At 53.5% G+C, this 17,937-nt stretch overlaps 1 protein-coding gene across 3 annotated transcripts; it reads right to left on the bottom strand.

Moving 5' to 3' along the window:
- Window positions 1-4,709: 4,709 nt before the first annotated feature.
- On the bottom strand, window positions 4,710-17,731 carry GUCD1 (guanylyl cyclase domain containing 1). 3 transcript variants are annotated; one of them, XM_023241544.2, is made up of 7 exons: window positions 17,511-17,731; window positions 12,445-12,529; window positions 11,498-11,663; window positions 10,231-10,322; window positions 7,891-8,132; window positions 7,279-7,371; window positions 4,710-7,189 (listed from the first exon to the last, which is right to left on the bottom strand). In XM_023241544.2, the coding sequence occupies exons 1-7, from the start codon at window positions 17,551-17,553 to the stop codon at window positions 7,095-7,097; spliced, it is 816 nt and encodes a 271-aa protein (XP_023097312.1). In that variant the 5' UTR covers window positions 17,554-17,731; the 3' UTR covers window positions 4,710-7,094. The 3 variants fall into 3 exon arrangements, with proteins under 3 accessions (XP_023097312.1, XP_023097313.1, XP_023097314.1); XM_023241545.2 differs by lacking the exon at window positions 7,279-7,371 and having other exon boundaries at window positions 17,511-17,728; XM_023241546.2 differs by lacking the exon at window positions 7,279-7,371 and having other exon boundaries at window positions 4,710-7,186; window positions 17,511-17,723.
- Window positions 17,732-17,937: the final 206 nt, after the last annotated feature.

Below are 17,937 nucleotides of genomic sequence, written 5' to 3'. Positions count from 1 at the left end.
CAAACCAGCCAAGGTTCCAATGATCCACCTGTTTTCTTCCCACAGCTGTTTTGAATTCCCTAGCCTCTAGTCTCTGTGTAGATGTGCATCTCTATAATGGTTGTTTGAAAGGAATCACAACCGGGGTGCCTGGGTGGCTCAGTTGGTTGAGCGTCTAACTCTTGATTTCAGCTCAGGTCATGCATGATCTTGTGGTTCGTGAGTTTGAGCCCCACGTCAGACTGTGCGCTGACAGCACGGAGCCTGCTTGGGGTTCTCTCTCTCCCTCTTTCTCTGTTCCTCCCCCCAATCACATGTGCTTGCTTGCTCTTTCTTTCTCGCGCGCGCGCGCAAAATAAGTAAACTTAAAAAAAAGGAAGGGGTCACAACCATCTGCGCACCCACAAGAGGACTTACTACTAGTTGTTACAACCACCAGATAATGCAGGATGCCTCCTGCCCACGGAGAGTTAACAATGACCAGTGCACCATCCAGGTAACTGTCTTGAACTTACTTGCAGGGACTAAGCCTACAGGCCCCTCTCCAATTCTTCTTCATTAACAGGCAATAGAGTGAAGGACTATCAATCACCTGATCACCATACAAGTTGGTCAATAAGTTTTGCTACTGATTCTCATGGACTTCCCATTAATGGCCTGCAAGGCCCTCATTCTTTTTCTTCCAGAAAACCACGTCTTTGTGAGCATCCCCTTGTTGCCAGGACTTTTAAGAACCATGAAGGGCCTTATTTTCAAATTGGCCTGTCACAGTTTCATGGATGCTAGTAGAAGACAACACTCCTGGATCGGAGCAAAGGACAGTTTATTACAGCAATAGCAGTGGCCAGACTACCAGCATTTTCTTGTAGATTTTCCAAGCCCCAGGGCCAGGGACTCTTGCACTTTCAATGGGTTCTGTTACAGGAGAGGAACTCTGAGTTTGAAGAACCCAAATCTTTTATAATAGGCGATATATCTGCCTGTCTTTGGCTTGAAGGGAGATACTATCATGTCTTCCAAGGCTACTAGCTATATGAACATTCCTGAAAAGTAGTTTAGAATGAAGGTAGCCAAGGCCTCTGCTCATGAGACATGTAAAAATGCTCCCACTCATCCTTGTAGGAGAGAGTGTCTCCTGAATTCTGCAGGACATCAAGGTTCAAATGCAACCTCCCTCTAAATGATGACCTCTGGCTCTGACAAATACAGGAAAGCCACTAAAACAGGTATTGTTAAAGATCTGCTGCCAACCATTCATTCACACACTTTGTCGAGGACATACTAGGTGTTAAGGGCTGGGAGCTACAGTAGAGGAGACAGGTAGACAGGATGATGTGGTTGGGGGGTGCAGGGAAAGGTACTCCTTTAAAAGTGGTGACACTGAGCAGAGCCTTAAGGGAAGAAAGGAGTTTGGCATGTGGCAGACACAGAGAGGAGGCCACCTTGGCCGCCTCATGGGTCTGTTGTGAGATGTAAACATTAAACCCTTGTAAATCAAGGGGCTCTGAACAGCTTGGGGAGACTAGCTTACCAGATCTCCCAGGGCTGGGGGAGATTCTCAGGAAGCAGTATTCAGGATGCATGTTGAGGCAGATGGCCAGGGAGAGACAAAGAGGAGGAAGTCCAGAGGTGGAGGGGAGGAGAGGATGGAGAAACCACTGGAGAGGCCACTGCGCTGGGCCCGTGGGAGTCTCAGCCTCCATTTCCTGGCACTGAGGTTTTCCCATGAACACTTAAGTCCATGCTGGTCCCATGACTTGGCCCCTGGGACCAGCAGCACAGCAGGATGATGTCTCAGTATCTTCCTGGCTTTCTCAATTCTGTTCTGACGCTAGAGGATGGGCGCAAGTCCGTGATGTGTGTCCCTGGATACTGAGCTAGAGGCAAGTCATCAAGGAGAGCAGAATCTGCGCTCTTTCAGAGTATTGGGGCCACATGCCAGGTTTTCTACCTGGAGGCAGAACCCCAACGGCCTGTGGCAGCCCATCTCTAGCCCCAGAACTCAGAATTCACTTCCTGGCTCTTCTCGCATTGGCTTCCCCCCTCCCAGGGTCACCAGGGTTTGCTTCTGACTATGGTCTGGGAAAGCAGCAGTGATGGGTTTGGGTCTAGCTCTGTCTATAGCTTGTTGAGTGATGACTTTGGACCAGTTGCTCCCTTCGCTGGGCTGCACTCTCCCCCTCGGACTGGACCAACGGTTACTCAAGTGTCAGCATGCTTCACGGGATACTAGTGTTACACAAGAACAACTGTGGCTAATTGGGGGAAAACCTAAATAAAGGGAGTCCCCTTGCTGCAGGATTATACAGAGCCTTTTCTGTACATCCTAGATCTCCCAGAGGGGACTGTAGGTAGCATGCAGTGTTTGCCAAGCTGACCTGACCAGGGTACCCTGTTATACAGAGCTTCTCACCACTGATATATTCTGAAGGGCATGCCTCAGGATGTGCTAGACCAGAGGTCTCCAGGGGTATTCCTAGCTCTGTTATGAGATTTAAAAAATGTAACCACCAGAACTCCCGTGATCCTTGCCTCCTGTATCCTAGCCCTGTGTAATTCCCAGTGTATACTGGATTTACTGGTGCACTTCTAACAGAGTCCTGCAGAAATGATAGGATGTAACTTCTTTTTTTTTTAAGTTTATTTTTGAGAGAGAGAGAGAGAGAATGTGTGAGCAGGGGGAAGGGCAGAGAGAGAGAGAGAGAAGAGAGAATTTCAAGCAGTCTCTGCATGCTGTCAGCAAAAAGCCCAATGTGGGGCTTGAACCCACTAACCATGAGATCATGACCTGAGCTGAAAGCTGAAATCAAGAGTCGGACACTTAACCAACTGAGCCACCCAGGTGCCCCATTTTTAAAAATATGTAGTTATTTATTTTTGAGAGAGGGAGAGAGAGAGAGAGAGAGAGAGAGAGAGAGAGAGAGAGAGAGCAGGTGAGGGAGGGGCAGAGAGAGATAGGGAGACACAGAATCTGAAGCAGGTTCCAGGCTCTGAACTGTAAGCGCAGAACCCAACATGGGGCTCGAACCCACAACTGTGAGATCATGACCTGAGCTAAAGTCGGATGCTCAACCGACTGAGCCACCCAGGTGCCCCTAGGATGTCACTTTTGAGATTAGGTTATTAAAAGGCTGTGGCTTGGGGCACCTGGGTGGCTCAGTTGGTTAAGCATCCAACTTCGGCTCAGGTCATAATCTCACGGTCTGTGGGTTTGAGCCCCGTATTGGGCTCTGCGCTGACAGCTCAGAGCCTGGAGCCTGCTTCAGATTCTGTGTCTCCCTCTCTCTCAGCCCCTCCCCCACTCATGTTCTCTCTCTCTCTCTCTCTCTCTCTCTCTCTCTCTCTCTCTCAAAAATGAATAAAAGTTAAAAAAATTTTTTTAAAAAGCCTGTGGCTTCCATACTGGGTGCTCATTCTCTCTCTCTCTCTCTCTCCACCCCCTCCCCCAACTTTATGTCATTACCACTTGCCATATGATGAGGACACCCAGGCAGTCTGTGGTCAACAGCCCTATTCGTGAGCCTGGAAGCAGATGCCCCAGGATGTCAAACCTTGAGGTGACTGCAGCCCTGGCCAACAGCTTAAAAGGCCCCAGGCCAAAGGCACCAGTTCGGCTGCACCCAGCTCTCTGTTCTGTCCGGGCCCCTTGGCTCCGGTGGGGCCCCTCCCAGGAATCCTCAGCCTGTCCCCCTCTTATCCTCATCTGCATGCTCTGAGCAGCCAGCTCTACCCAGTTCTTGTTACCTTATCCACATTTGTCCTGGTTCAACACCTCCTTCATCGTCATTTTTCTCTCATAATTGTATTCAATGGTCACTCAGAGGCCCCAAGCCAGTCTTTCCCATGCCTGTCCCAACCATGATATGTGCATTCAGGATGGGGCCCCTTCCCCTAGGATGGGCAGAAGGCTCCTGCTGAAGCACAGAAAGGGGCCAGTGTTGTCGGTTACACATGCAGAATACGTGCTGTGCCACCTGGCATACTCTAGCAGGGCATCCCGTCCTCGGCTGGTCAACTCCCTGATTGAAAGTATGTCTACAGGGCTGCTCTCCAGTTTGGAGAAGGGTCCAAGACCTCAGTCAGAACTCCTAATACATCCCCTCAATGTGGGGCTTAGGGAGGGGCAGAGCAGCAGTCAGTCAGGATGAGGTCCCAGCTGGAGACTGGGACCCTACCCAAGAGGCCTGCTCTGGCTCTTTCAGCTCTCTGTGGGACCTGGGGCAGGTCCGAGGCTGCCAGATACTGCAGGACTTACACACATGTCCTTTTTTTCAGAAATAGAATCCTTATCAAATGTAACACTAGAAGACCCCAATAGCTACCAAGTAAGGGGAGCTGCTGACTGGGGGTGGATGGTACAGGGAACGCTGGAGTCCTGCCCACAGGACTCCCCCCATCTATTGCCTCCTATGGGCCCCACCGTCTCCCTCATTTGATTCCACCACCCCCCAGACCCTCCTCCTGCCCAAAGCTGTGTGCCCTCCACGCCCTCTTCAAGAACCACAGTCAAGCTCGGCTCTGACGCCCTTCTGCCCTTCTGTTTCTAGCATTGCCTACCTAATCCTTATATGAGCATCAGGAGGGAGGCAGAACCGAAAAGCAGTTAAACAGGATTCTAGTCTGAGCTACAACCTGGTATGGCAGGCCAAGGACCTGGATTCACATGTGCTCATGCTGAGAATTTAGGAGGGAAACAAGAATTCACAAAGGTGGGCCATAAGCTGCCATCATTTTGCAGTGAGAATAATGTTTATTGAGAATGGCTCATTACAAACAAAATATATATATGTAGAAAATCTCTGCAATGCAAAAGATCCCTTTTGTCCCTGTGTGGCTGGAGTGAACAAAACCAACCGTCCAGTGTGGCTTCGCTGGGCCCCTAGCAAGTGGACAGGGGTCATGGGTGCCACATGCTATGGGCAGAAGTTCCTGAAGTCTGGGCTCTCTCCAGCCTTGTTTTCATGACATGTGCAAGAACACAACGTAGCGTGGTTTGCATCCTACCCCCATGACCCTCCCCGGGCAGATGGCACCGTCTCAGGCACAGGTAGCTTTCTTGTTAATCTGCCAGATGACCTCTGGCAGGTGACCAGGTGACCTCTAACTTGTGGCCTGCCCAGGGACTGAGTGTTTCTAAATGTCACACGATGGACTGAGGTGCTGTGACCACTCTCCGTGGAGGCCGCTCTCCATGACAGCCCCACCAGTCATCCACAGCTTCGCTTCCTCATTGCCTTCCTTGATGCATCTATTCTTACCACAATTTTAGCCAGACCCTTCCTGAGGACGCCCAAACCTCAGCTGCCACACATGGTACTCCTGGGCGTGAAACCAGAGTTCCCTGGGATCTTGGGCCACCCAGCATTAAGGCAAAAGAGACGAGACCAGTCTGAAGGCAATGCTAGTCTCTGAAACCAGGGTGGCTGACCTGTTAGCTAACCAGCTAATAGCGCCTCCGTCGCGGCCAAAGGCTGCATCTGGTGCCGAGGAGCGATTTGGCTGGGTGGTCTGACAGCCCTCATAAACAGAGCCCACCCCTGCCCCTCAGAGCAGCCATGGTGGGGAGATGCCAGTCGGCTGTTGGGAGCAGATGCTGAGCATGGTTTGCGGTCCAGAGGGATGGCAGCTGCCATGTGGCTCTTGGGGTAGCCTTGCTCCCTTGCCAATGACCGCTCATGAGGGGTGGGTGTCCTCAGCCCCTTTGGGAATGATCCATTTCCCTTAGTTTTTAGGTGCAGATCTGCGTTCAAGACCCAGGCCCACCACTGTCCTGGACATACTGTCCCCAGACTGATGGCCGGATTTTGTCTATAAAGTGAGGGGTCCTGGCACTCAGCCCACCAGCTGTGAGTCCCTTTCTCTTTGAAAGAGAACTTGGGCTGGCTTATCTGCCCTATGAAGAGAGGTGTCAGTGGTTCTGAAGTACCTGAATCTCACTATTATTGTCTTACTTGAGGGTGACTCTCACTCCCCACAAGTGAAAGCTTAAATCTCTCAAAAAAACAAAACAAAACAAAACAAATAGTCCATGCTACGTGCAGTGCTATGTGATCCTGGGCAGGTACCACCTTTCTCTGTCAAGAAAAAGAGACCCAACTTTCTGTGCAAAATGTCCTGGCATGAACACTGGGGTGGGTGGGAGGCCACAGGCTATCCCCCGCCACTGCCTCAGCAGTGCAGGCCCTAGCACCCCAGCACCTCCAGCACTGTGAGGCTTGGGGCTCCCCATACCCAGAGAATGGGCCCCACTGTCAGGGCTTAGGCTAGTGTCAGGAGGCCTCATGGGTTGGGGGGGGGGGATCTTTGGGACTCAAGTGGCTGTTCTTGGCCCTCAGGGTCAGGCATTCTCAGAGTACATTCAGCCAGCAAGAGCCAGGGCCCTGTCTACTCCCCTCAGGGCCCTCCACCCTACAATGCTATAGTACCTGGAGGGTGCAGGGTGAGGGGTGGGGTTCAGGGTCCTTTTGGCCTGAGGCCCAGCCCTCCTCAGGGCCCAGAGGTCTGACAACCAGCCACAGGAACTTGGGTCCACGGGGAGGCGTGAGAGAGTGGCGGCATTCACCAAAGGGCACAGGGAGGTCTATAGCACTTCTGGGGGGACAGGGGGGAGGGCAGTTCCCAGCAAGGCCTGGAGCAGTCCGCAGCCCTGGGAGCTGGGGTTGGCTACATGGTCTCCAAACACACAGATGCCATCCTGACAAGCGGCATCTCCAGGGCTCAGCCCCCAGGTCTGTGGGGAGACGAGCTCAGCCTTCTCCACCTGGGTCTGGTTTGCAGGCAACAAAGGCACCCACGGGGCTGGAAGTCCCCTGGGCGTGGTTGGAGTCGGGCCTGGGGTCCCAGGGGAGGCTCTACTCAGATGCTCTGCGGAGGCCTCCAGCAACCAGCAGGTGTGCAGGGTAAGTGGCATGATGACACGCGCAACGCTGGTGGACAAAGCAGGCACGCCTTGGGCTCCAAGAATTCCCTGGGGCTTTGTCACATGGGCCAAGGCTGGACGCAGTTCTGCATCCAAGCCCTAGCAGCTCGGGGCCTGCGCCAAGGCCTCCTGAGTGGGCCTGACTGGGGTGTGGCAGGGTGGGGTGTGAGGGCCTGGGCACACCAGGCTCCCGCCGTCAGCTGTCCAAGTAGACAAAGAGGATGTCCTCATCTGTGCCATAACTGGTTCTGGCCTCCTCGAAGTTACTGATGCTGGTGCTGCACATTCCTGCTGAGGGCAGGAAGGGCAGAGTGGGGTCAGTAGGTAGAGGGGGGTGTACCTGCCTCACTGGCGCCCAGGGGAGCTGGAGGACATCTCACCATGGCTCACTCGTCTGGCCACCCTTTGCCACTCGTCTTCCGTCCCCAGGAAGCCTTCCTTGCCTATTTCAGGCTTCATGAGCTCCTCTGACCCTTCCCCAGTTTCGAAGATGGAGAAGGTGAGGCCCAGGGAGGGGAAGAAACATGTTTGAGGACACATGAGGTAAGTGTGCTAGAGTGAGGACAGTCCTTCCCATTCCCCAGGACAGTGGGGAGCCCTTGCTGGATCTGGAGCAAGAGCTGGAACTGGGCAGACCTTCCTCTCTGACAAGTATGCTTGCTAGCTGTCCTGGGAGGGCTGGAATGAGGGAGATGGCAGGGACCAGGGTGGGGGGACAGCAGAGTAAGGGTGAGGCAGGGCCCTGGGCAGCGGTGTGGGAGGGAGATGGCCTGGCCTGGTGTAGCAATGACCAGGGTGTGGAGGCTGGCAGGGCCTCGGGTTTGTGGCTGCTCTGCATAGGCCAAAGAAGCAGCGCAGATGACAGGAGCTCAGGAGGAGCAAAAGTTTGGGGAGAAGGCAGTGAGGGAGGTCTTGAATGAGAAGGAATCATGGGGACTGGACTGTGAATGCAGCCTGCCCCACCCACTCTCCCCAGCCCGCCCAGCACTCACGGTCAGCATAGGCTGGGTTGTTGTAGAAGATGCAGCCAGTGGCCCGGTTGTAGCCACGCAGAACAATGAAGTGGCCCTGGTAGTCAGGGGTCCGGCAGAAGCAGCGGTGGCCGCTGGGGGCGAAGCAGCAGTACTTGACAGGACTGGAGCAGAGGTCGCAGTGCAATACCCCAGAGTTCACCAGCACAATGGCCACGTGGCCCTGTGCCAGGTGCTCCTGGATATCCTGCACGCTCACTGTGCTGTGGGTGGGAGGAGAGTCAGCTGGCACCATCGGGTCCCATTCCCCATCTCTCAAGTGGACCCCTGCCTGGATCACAAAGCTTGGGGACATGGCTGACTTCCCTCCCTCCTGAGCTCTTTGCAGATAGGAACATCCTGCCTTGTCACTATGGCCCAAGCTCAGCCCAGGATTCAGCATGGGACCAGTGCAGGGGGTGGGAGAGCTCTGAACGTGCCCAAGGACCGGCTGGCCCTGTCACGTCCTTCTAGGGGTGGCAGGAAGTCAGCTCCAGATGAGACCCTGTCAAGGGCCACTGGATCAATACATGGGACCCCACCTCCCACCCTGGCTAGTGAAGTTTTTTTTGCTGAGCACCCTCCTTGATCATTTACCCTAAATCACATGCAGTTTACACTGGAAGCTATCGGTTCAACTTAATTCCCAAAATCTGAGCCAAGCATGGCTTCATCAGTTTTAAAACCACATGCTTCTCGGGGCGCCTGGGTGGCTCAGTAGGTTAAGTGTCTGACTCTTGGTTTTGGTTTAGGTCATGATCTCATGGTTCGTGGGTTTGAGTCACGACACTGTGCTGACATTGCAGAGCCAGCTTGGGATTCTCTCTTTCTCTGCCCCTTCCCCACTCGTGTTCTCTATCTCAAAATAAATAAATAAGAACTTAAAAAAAAAAACTTAAATAAAATAAAGCCACATGCTTCTCTGAAAGGACTATTTTTCTTTTTGTTTTTTCTTTTCTCTAAGGTTCCTTGTGGCAGACGGGGCTGCCCACGAAGGGCTGGTCAGCAGTGTTTCCAGGGGACCCCCCAGTTCAGCTGAGCCAGCTGCTCCCTGAAGCAGACTATCAGGCACTGCCCCATTCAATGCCCCACAAAAAGCAGCAAATCCAGAAGGGGAGAGGGGCTGTGCAGTGGTGGTTCCCTAGGCTATGGGAGCCTCCTTCCTCAGCAGTCTCCTCAGGAGTGGCAACGTTAGCACTACGTGGCCTGACCCAACTCCAGCCCATGGCTAAGTCACAAGGCGCTTTGGTTTGGTTGCCTCAGCCTGGAGAAAGATGCCATTTTTCCATTTGGTCTTTGAAATGAAATAGCTGGCTGAGTTCCCGATGGTACGTACAAGAATGGGATTTCAACTACAGAGAAAAAGCGGGGGCTGCGCTGGAACAAATGCATCGTGCTTCACGGAATAATTGGGTGTAGAAGAGCCAGGTTTGGATCACAGCATGGCCGAGTTGCCGAAGGTGACCATGGGCAGCTCACACTATTTTTCCCATCCTCAGTCTCCTCACCTGAGGAATGGGGACAGCACCAGCTTCCCACTCAACAAGATAGCACATGTCAGGTGCCACTAAATAAACATTTGTTCTTTTCCTTCGAACGTGTGCTCACGTGGCTGAAGGATGTGTGGAGACTTTTCCCATTTTCCCAATTACCTATCATGCAGTAACATTATGTTAACAATGAAAACATAGGTCTGTAAAGAACAGGAAGACCTGAGAAGAGTGGTCTAGGGGAGCCCAACCAGGATCAAAGCTAACATGCCTGAGCTTGGAGAAGAAAGTCATTAGATTCTGAGGAAGTTACTTCCAGGATCTGCCCGAATCGTGTTCCTCACGTATAGCTGAGAAGGGGGAGACCCACATAAGGTCATAGCAGTCTGTGGAGATCTGAGAGCCAGGCCTCCCTAAAGACCCTACACACTGGGCTGTCCCGTTACTCTCCATCACCATGCCAGCATATTCCTTAGGCTGTCACCCCTTCATTAAGGGTTCCTGTGTTCTGTCTCATGCTACCATCTGTGAGCAGACTGAGGGCAGGCTGGAGTCTGTCTTGCTCACTTGTTCCTCCAGCCCCTGCTCGTGATCCACCTGAGGCCAGAGTTTTGTGTAGCCACATGTCCCCATTTTATGGATGGAAACAGTAAGGCCTAGGAGCCCAAGTCTGTGTGCCCTTAGCCTCAGAATTGGCCAAGGTTCTGGGTAGGAAAGCCCAGTTCTGCCTGACTGCCAAGTCCCTAGCCTTTCCTGTACATCATCCCAAGGCCTCCCCCATAGTAAATATGTGGGTGAGTAGGTGCACAAGGAAGAGTGAGGGGAGGCTCACCATTTTTCCACCAGCACCTTGCAGGCCTTGGCTTGTGCAAACAGCTGGTTCACCCGGGTCTCCTCTGTGTCAAAGTGCTTTCTGTAGAAGGACTGAAGAGGGAAGAGCAGGCTGGAGGGGATGCCTGTCCTGGCTGTCCTCACCCCATTTGGATGAAGTAAAGAGCATGTTATGGAGTTAAAGATGGTGAAAGAGGGGACAAGCCCGGCCTCCTAGGGGAGATGCAGCATACCCGGGCAGAAAGCTGCGTCTGTCTCAAGCCGGCAGGATGGCTGGCCAGAATGCACAGGACCACACAGAGGCATGAGGATGACGCTCAGGAGACAGGTAGGCAGTTGAGCTCAGGCAGCCTAGCTCCCCCAGCAAGGCTAGTCATCCCTGGGCTTGTGAACCCCAAGGACATCAGTGGGAGTCTGTGGTAAATGAGCAAAAGGGGTGGCTGAGCCCACCCAGATGCTCCTCCACTGCTTGGCTTAGCAAGATGAGATTCATGGGACATACTTTATTTGGCATAGGGGACTTAAGGGAGCTAAAGCCCTCAGGGCGGAGGCAGGAGAGACCCTGTTCTTGGGTTCTTTTCTCTGCCTTGCAGCCACAGTGATCAAGCCAGATCCATTAGCGTTCTTCCCCTGGCCTGGAAGGTTCAAAGGAGAGTTAGGTTGACTGGCACTGGCCACCATGTGACAACCCTCTTGCCAGCGAGGCCAGGAGAGACTGTGTTCTGCCAAGTTTTGGAGCCTGGGCCGACATGTGCCTCTGCAGCAGGCAAGACTGGCTCTAACTACACGGGTTGGGGGGTGGGGGTGCACTGGTATAATGGCGAGGCTATGTTGACATTCTATTTCAAAAAGAAAAAAATAGGAAAGGTGGCATTTTAGTTTTTCTTCCTGAATAGCAATTACCCAGATTGGAGCCGGCTGTCCCTGTGACAAGGAAGAAAATGGGCAAGTAGCAGCAGGGTGAGGTCAGAGTGACATGCTCAAAGGCCCTGGACAACAGGAAGGAGGGACACAGAAGGCGGCCTGAGATGCTCCCCTGCACATCATCAAGTGCTCTTGAAGGTAGGCAGCTCTCACTGCTTAGATGCTTTGGGCAGGCTGGACCTCAAAGTCACCCGGTCTGACTGCTTCGAATGTCCTGCCCACTGGACATTTGCTGCTGTTCCCCGGTCTCTGTGCACCTGTGTGCCCACTAGGGTGTCCAGGCCTTGACCATACCCTTTTTCAATTACTGGGCCTGGGTGATGGCCTGGCAGTTGAGTGCTCACCTGGTTCTTGTAGCCCTTGTCAACGCCCAGGGTCTGTGTGCAGAAACGGTGCCTCACGCCAAAGTGGCGCATTAGGTAAGCCAGGTCAATGGTCCAGATGCTCCTGGTTAGTCGCAGCTCCTGCAGGGCACTCTCAAACTCATTGTCGTCCAGCTGGCCCAGGTACCTGTGGGCAGACAGGCTGCTGAGGTTGGCTTGCCAAGCTGGCTGGGGTCATCCTCCTCCCAAGGGCCCACCAGCCACTATCAGAAGGCTCCATCCTTTGTCATGATCCTACATCTTGTCTACTTCTTGGGCACAGCGTGAGGCTGCCTGGGGCACTGTGTTGGCCCCAGAGTCGAGGATTCTGCTTCTTGAGTCTCTTGCAGGTTGTGTGACTTTGGGTAAGTTGCCAACCACTCTGGCCTCATCTCTAGGATGAGATGCTTGGACCACATCAGTGGTTTTCTAAGTTTCAGACACAGAACCCTTTTGTTGAACACTGTCTTTCCTGGAATTCCAAGATATAAAACAGGTATGGGAGAGGTTGCTCTGAGGTTCCTGGCAGCTGCCTGAAAAATCTCCTACAAGGAGATCACTATGGTCCCTCTATGTTCTGATGCCTAAGGTTCCTGTGATATTCATTCACATAGCCTTAGTTCAACAGTCGGCTCCCTAGTGACACAGTCACTAGGGAGCCTGAGGTTGGAAGGTCCCATGTCCCTGTCATGGGGTCACTCTGTGGGCCAGGACTGGGCACCTGGGTCTTCCTTGGCTATCCCCCGAGCCTAGTCCACCCTTTGCTTGCTTTTGCAGATGGAACCAAGCCTGGATGGAAGCTGGGCCTCCTGTAAACCCTAACCATGAATAGCCATATGGATGATGAATCCCACCCAGGTTTCGCCCTGTTTCTCCTTCCAGCCAGAGCAGATGGTGTGGATGGGGAGAGTCTAGGCCTGAACACTCACCGCAGCACCATTTTGGAGCAGGCCAGGCCACAGTCCCAGTGGTAGAGCTGCTGGATGATGGGCACGGGCAGCTGCACAAAGTCTCCTGTGTGGAAACACAAGGAAGTCACAGACCTTTGGCATTGTGCCTGTCACTGCCACCCCCATTGGAGCCACCATCATTGGCTCCTGCCCAGATCCGGTAGGGGCTGTTCAGAAGCTGGTAAACAGCCTTTCAGGTGCCCCAATACATTCTCCTTACAACAGCAGTAATCTCCCCAAAACAACCAGTCAGAGTAGGCCAGCCCTGCACAAAACCCTGCAATGGGTTGGTTCCTGCATCTCTTAGGACAATGCCTTCATGGCTGCTGCCCCAGCACCCTCTGCCTTCTTGCCTCCCTCATCCTCATTGGGCCTACCTCTAGGCAGAACGTTCACCTGCTGTGATCCCTTATGCTCCAGGGCCTTTGCACACCTCTTCCCCCTGCCTGAACTCTCCTGGCCTCCCAGGTGCCTGACCTAACTCCTGCCTTTGGGTATCACTTCTCCACGATGTTGCCTCCATCATGCATAGCCCCTGCTACATGCACTCACAGACCCACAGGCCTCTCTTTTAGAGCACTCTTTTTGGTGGGACCTCTGAGGAGGCTGGGACAGGGCAGGCACATGGGAGATGCTCAGCAGATATTCAAGTCTGAATTCATGAGGCCCCTCGTGGTCTACCTAACTCCAAAGCCCCCCAGGGCCACCAAAGTGTGAAGTCCCTGGTTAGAAGGAAGGGATAGTGTCATGTAATCTGTGTATGTGCAACGCTACCCTAGGTGACCTCTCAGTCTATTCTTGCCATAGAGTGTGGAGCAGCAGAAAGAACCCAACCTAAGCATTTAGCCCCAGCTCTGTGACAGGCTGGCTGTGGGCTGAGCAACTGACTTCCTCTTGCTGGACTGAGTTTGGCTATCTCTAAAGTGGGGGACTTTGGTCTGATTCTGTCATTCAATCAACAAATATTTCCCAAGAGCCTAGCACCTGGCATGTGAACTGGAGATGTGGTGGTAAGTGACATAAACAGATCCCTGTCCTGGTGGTCAGCAACAACAAGCAAGTGTACGAGAAAATCAGAGGGCTAGTCTGGGGAAATGGTGGGGGTATGTCTTAGAGAGTGACAGTGAGGAAAAGGAAGACAGGGGGGAACAACATGCACTGAAGTGCTAAGGCAGGGGCCAGCTGGCATGTGGCCTATTGGAACCTCCTACTCTGGGATTCCACAATCTGGACAAAGTTCAGAGTCTAGAGAAATGGGAGGGACTTCATTTCAGCTATCACCACTCACTGCTCATTCATGACACCCACTCAGCATGTGAAAACCCAGCCCACATTGTTTCCTCATCTTGGGAGTCTCTGGGGTCTCTTCTGAACCCATGACCTGTCTGTGCAGAGCTGCGCCAGAAGCTGGCTTGCTATGCCAGCCCTGGCTCCCGCTGCACGTAGCAACCAGAAGGGCCCTGATGTCTCTCCTGGCTTTTCAACCTGCTGGCCTTGTCTGGGCAGTGTCTTGCCTGGAGTGAGTCCCAAGCTCCTATGCTCCTATGTCTAAACTCTCCCCAGCCTGCAAGGTCTGGCGAAGATGCCAGGTGCCTTCTCTGATCCTAAGCTGGCCATGCCTTTTCCCTCATCTGCACTCTGTCAGGCCAGAGTTCATGCTTTGGCTCACAGGACACTTGCATTGAACTTGTTTGTGCCCTGCTGAGCTGTTGTACATTCCCAGGAGGCAGGGACCTGTGACTGCTCCTTCACTGCCTTATATTTGGCCTTTCTCCCCCCATTCCTCACCTCCAAGGGCAAGCAGCAGGGTGTATGGATGGCAGGATGGTGTGGGCGAGTACAGGCCTCTTGTTGGCTGAGTCACTTGAGGAGAGGCATTTGGCCTCTCTGTGCCTACTTCTTCCTCTATGAAATGGACCGCCACAGATGCAGTCTGCAGAGTGCTATGAGCACTCAGGGCAAGAGCATGTGTAAAGCTCTTTGCAGGTGCTGACGTGAATGCTGCCCTCCATCCAGGGTGGGCCTGGTACACTGAGCCCAACTGGGCTGAGGTTTTTGTTCCCTCCTTCCCCTGACCCCTGATGCCTCTAAAAGGAACCCAGGCCATCATTCAAGGCCTCCCACATTTGCCTCTTCCCACTGCCATAGATTTAGTTCTGAGGGCTCAGTGCAGCCTGACTTCTGCCTATCCTCTGTTCCAAATTCTACCTCCAGCTCCTCCCCCATCTGTACACAGTAGCCAGAGGGATCCCATCCACAGGCTCCCATTACTCTTAGAATAAAGTTGTCACCCCATTCCATGGCCCGCAGGGCCCAGCCCAATCTGGGCCCCACCAGCCTCACCTTGGCCCTGACACCTCATGAACCCAGTTCCACCCAGTGACCCTGGGAACCCATCAAGCTTCATTCCACCCCTCTGCAAATGCAGCAGTCTCTGTCTGGGACTTTCCTCTGCAGTTCTTGAGGCTGCCCCTTTTTGTCATTCAGGTCCCAGCTCAAATGCTCCTCCTCTGAGAGGATTTTTCTGACCATGCCTTCAGGGGAGAAGTACCCCCTTCCCAGCATCCTATTTGTTTCCTTCATAGTACTTAGCAAAATTAATAAGAAAAATAAAAATAAAATAGAGTTACTCCATCTCCCCACAAGACTGTAAGCTTCCCGATGACAGAGTTTGCTAATCTTGTTGACTGTTACTCCCAATGCCTAGTGTCTGATGCTTAGCAGTAACTCAACAAACATTTGTTGGAAGAAATGAACTTATTGAGCAATCAATGTGTGCTACGATTTGAGAACACTAACTAAATCCCAAGTCCTGCTCTCCAGATCATATTCTTAAAAATTCCCTGCAATGGGGGACACCTGGGTGGCTTAGTCGGTTGAGCGTCCGACTTTGGCTCTGGTCACGATCTCATGGTTTGTGGGTATGAGCCCCATGTCAGGCTCTGTGCTGACAGCTCGGGAGCCTGGAGCCTGCTTCGGATTCTGTGTCTCCTGCTCTCTTTCTCTCTCTCTCTCTCTGCCCCTGCTTCGGATTCTGTGTCTCCCTCTCTCTCTCTCTCTCTGTCTCTCCCCCACTTGTGCTCTCTCTCTCAAAAATAAATAAAATGTAAAAAAAAAAAAAAAAAAAAAAATCCCTGCAACGGGTTGAGTGGAGAGAGAGCAGGGTGCTGTTCTCTTGTGGTGGAAGGTGTCGCTTTTCAAGAATCCTTCACTGTGGCAATAACCCACCTTTTTGTTTCTCTCTACATAGGCTGTTTACTCCCTAGCCTTTGCTTTTGCAAATCCCTTGTCTGGAATGTTGTCTCCCATCTGTGAACATCCAAATGCTCTGGTCTCTTTCCCTCTCTGAGCCCTTCAATATGGAGTATTTGATGTGATCGTGCCTGCCTTCCCCACTGGACAGACTGAGAATACCTCAGTGGCAGGCAGGGACAGGGTTGCATTTGCCTCTTCCCAGCCCTTCGACACTCATACATGCTTGATGAATGGAAGGTGTTTTTCCAAAAAGGCCTTATCTCTTGAGATGCCTAGGCCGACTTGTCATGGCAATGCCCCAACCCCCTCTTTAACCCCCACCCTGGCTTCCAGACTACGGCCCTCTGTTCACGGTTCCCTCCTCACTCTGTGGCCCAGGCTCTGGCACTGGCTAGCTGGGTCATCTTTGGCCAGGCTTTGACTCTGTCTGTGCCTTCCCCTATTCTCAGCTACAAATGTGGCACAGGACAGCTGCTCCCTAGGGCCCTTGTGTGCTCTTCCTCTTCTTGCCCTGGTCCCTAGAACCCCTTGATTCTGAGGCCGCACAAGGCTAAACACTTCCACATGGCCATCTCCAGTCTTGGCATGGGCAAGTTAGCCCACAGGGATCCAGAGCTACTGCTGTGGGAGAGATAAGGGGAGGCAAGGCCTTCTAAGTCCAGAACTGCTGCCAGATGTTGATGCTTGGAGCCAAGGCTTTGTCTCACCTGAAAATAAGGTTTGCCTGTTAGGCCCTGGCCTGGCTTCAGTTGGCAGCTGTTGCCAAAGAAGGTAGGTAGCTCATTGGTCCTGAATACTTACCTCCTTTCAGCTCTATCTGCTTGTGTGCAAAAGTGCAAGTAACAATGGTAACCTACTTTACAGGGTCCTTATGAGGATTAATAAGGCACTGCATGTAAACAACTTAGCACAGTGCCTGCTCAGAGAAAGCTCCCTATGAATGTGAGCTATTACTTCACTGAGACTCAGGAAACCAAGTGTCTGATCCAAGATCACAGAGTTAGATAACTGGAAGAGTAGGGATGCAAAAATCAGGACAGCATCAGACCCTATGCTCTGCTGCATTCACAGAAGAGACCCCTCTCTGGTTGTGACACCAAGCTCCCTGGTGTCTTAGGGTTGGGTCACACATGCTCTTGACCTCTCCCTTGAGTTGGCACCTCACCTCAGAGTTTACTAGCACTTTCTCTTTCTAATCAACCCTGAGAACAGGAATCTTTGCCTTTCCCCTCCCCCACTCAGGAAAGCAAACTGAAGCCCAAGGCACTAAATTTCAGTCTTGGTTTCTGCCCCAAAGAAACTCAGGCCACCTGAGGGCAGAAGGAACCAGAGGGTCAAGAACTACTGCAAGACAAAACGCTGACCCTGGGAGGCCAGGGTAAGGGGCACACCCATTGCTCTGTGCTCTGGGCCAGGTCCCGGCCCTTCTAGGCCTCAGTTACCCCAGAGTTCCGGGAGGGGACGGGATCTCCTAAGGCGGCTCCAGCAGGACTTTTCGCTTCTGGGCAAGGTGCCGCCCTTGCCTCGAAACCAGGACCCTCCCACCATGACCGCTTTCAGAGCTGACTGGGGTCCCAGCCCTAAGAGTATTAGGAAATCCCAAGTGACCCGGGCTGGGGATAAGCGGCCAAGGCGGGAGTGTATACACCTGGCCAGGTGTCGCTCAAAGCCCTACAGCCCGGCCCGTGGCGGCGGTCGGCCCAAGGTCGCGCGGCCGGACCCTGCCCGCGCTAGGGCGGAGTCCCCCTCGTTCCCCGGGGTGAGGGCTGGGCCCTCGGGGAGGCACTGACCGGGCTCGAGCGGCGGCCCCGCTGCCTCCGCCTCCGTCCTCATGACCCGGGCCGCGCGGGGCGCCCATGGCCCCCGCCCGGCGCCGGCTGCAGCTTCGGCTTCGACTGGGGCGGGAGTGGGGCCGGTGCGTGTCAGGTTCCTCCGCCGCCGCTGCCGCCGCCACTGCCACCGCCACCGCGGTGGGGAGAAGAGGAGGCGGTGGCAGGGCCGCCCCAAGCCCCGCCCCGCCCCTTCCAGGCTTCGGGTCAGGCCCCGCCCCTTTCCTAAACCCCACCCCCTCCCTGCCTCAAGGAGGCCCCTCCCCTTCTTTTCCCCTCCCCCGACTTCTATTCCTAGAGGCCCCCGGCCTCGGGATCTAAGCGGGTCCTGGCTAATGGCAATGTCAGCTCCCTGTGACCCCGCCCCTTTCCCCTCCACCACGCACAG

Source organism: Felis catus, chromosome D3 (genome assembly GCF_018350175.1).
Source record: "Felis catus isolate Fca126 chromosome D3, F.catus_Fca126_mat1.0, whole genome shotgun sequence".
In the NCBI taxonomy this organism is placed as follows: domain Eukaryota; kingdom Metazoa; phylum Chordata; class Mammalia; order Carnivora; family Felidae; genus Felis; species Felis catus.
Note: the sequence above shows the minus strand (reverse complement) of the source record. Positions and strands in the feature narration are given on the sequence as shown.

Bases quoted from the DNA above. Each gene is read 5' to 3' on its own strand.
- GUCD1 (XM_023241544.2), bottom strand. From the start codon at position 17,553: ATGAGGACGGAGGCGGAGGCAGCGGGGCCGCCGCTCGAGCCCG. The intron at 11,664-12,444 runs GTGAGTGTTCAG...GTCTGCCCACAG, and splicing joins TGCTCCAAAATGGTGCTGCG to GTACCTGGGCCAGCTGGACG. The intron at 10,323-11,497 runs GTGAGCACTCAA...TTCCCTCTTCAG, and splicing joins ACAAGGGCTACAAGAACCAG to TCCTTCTACAGAAAGCACTT.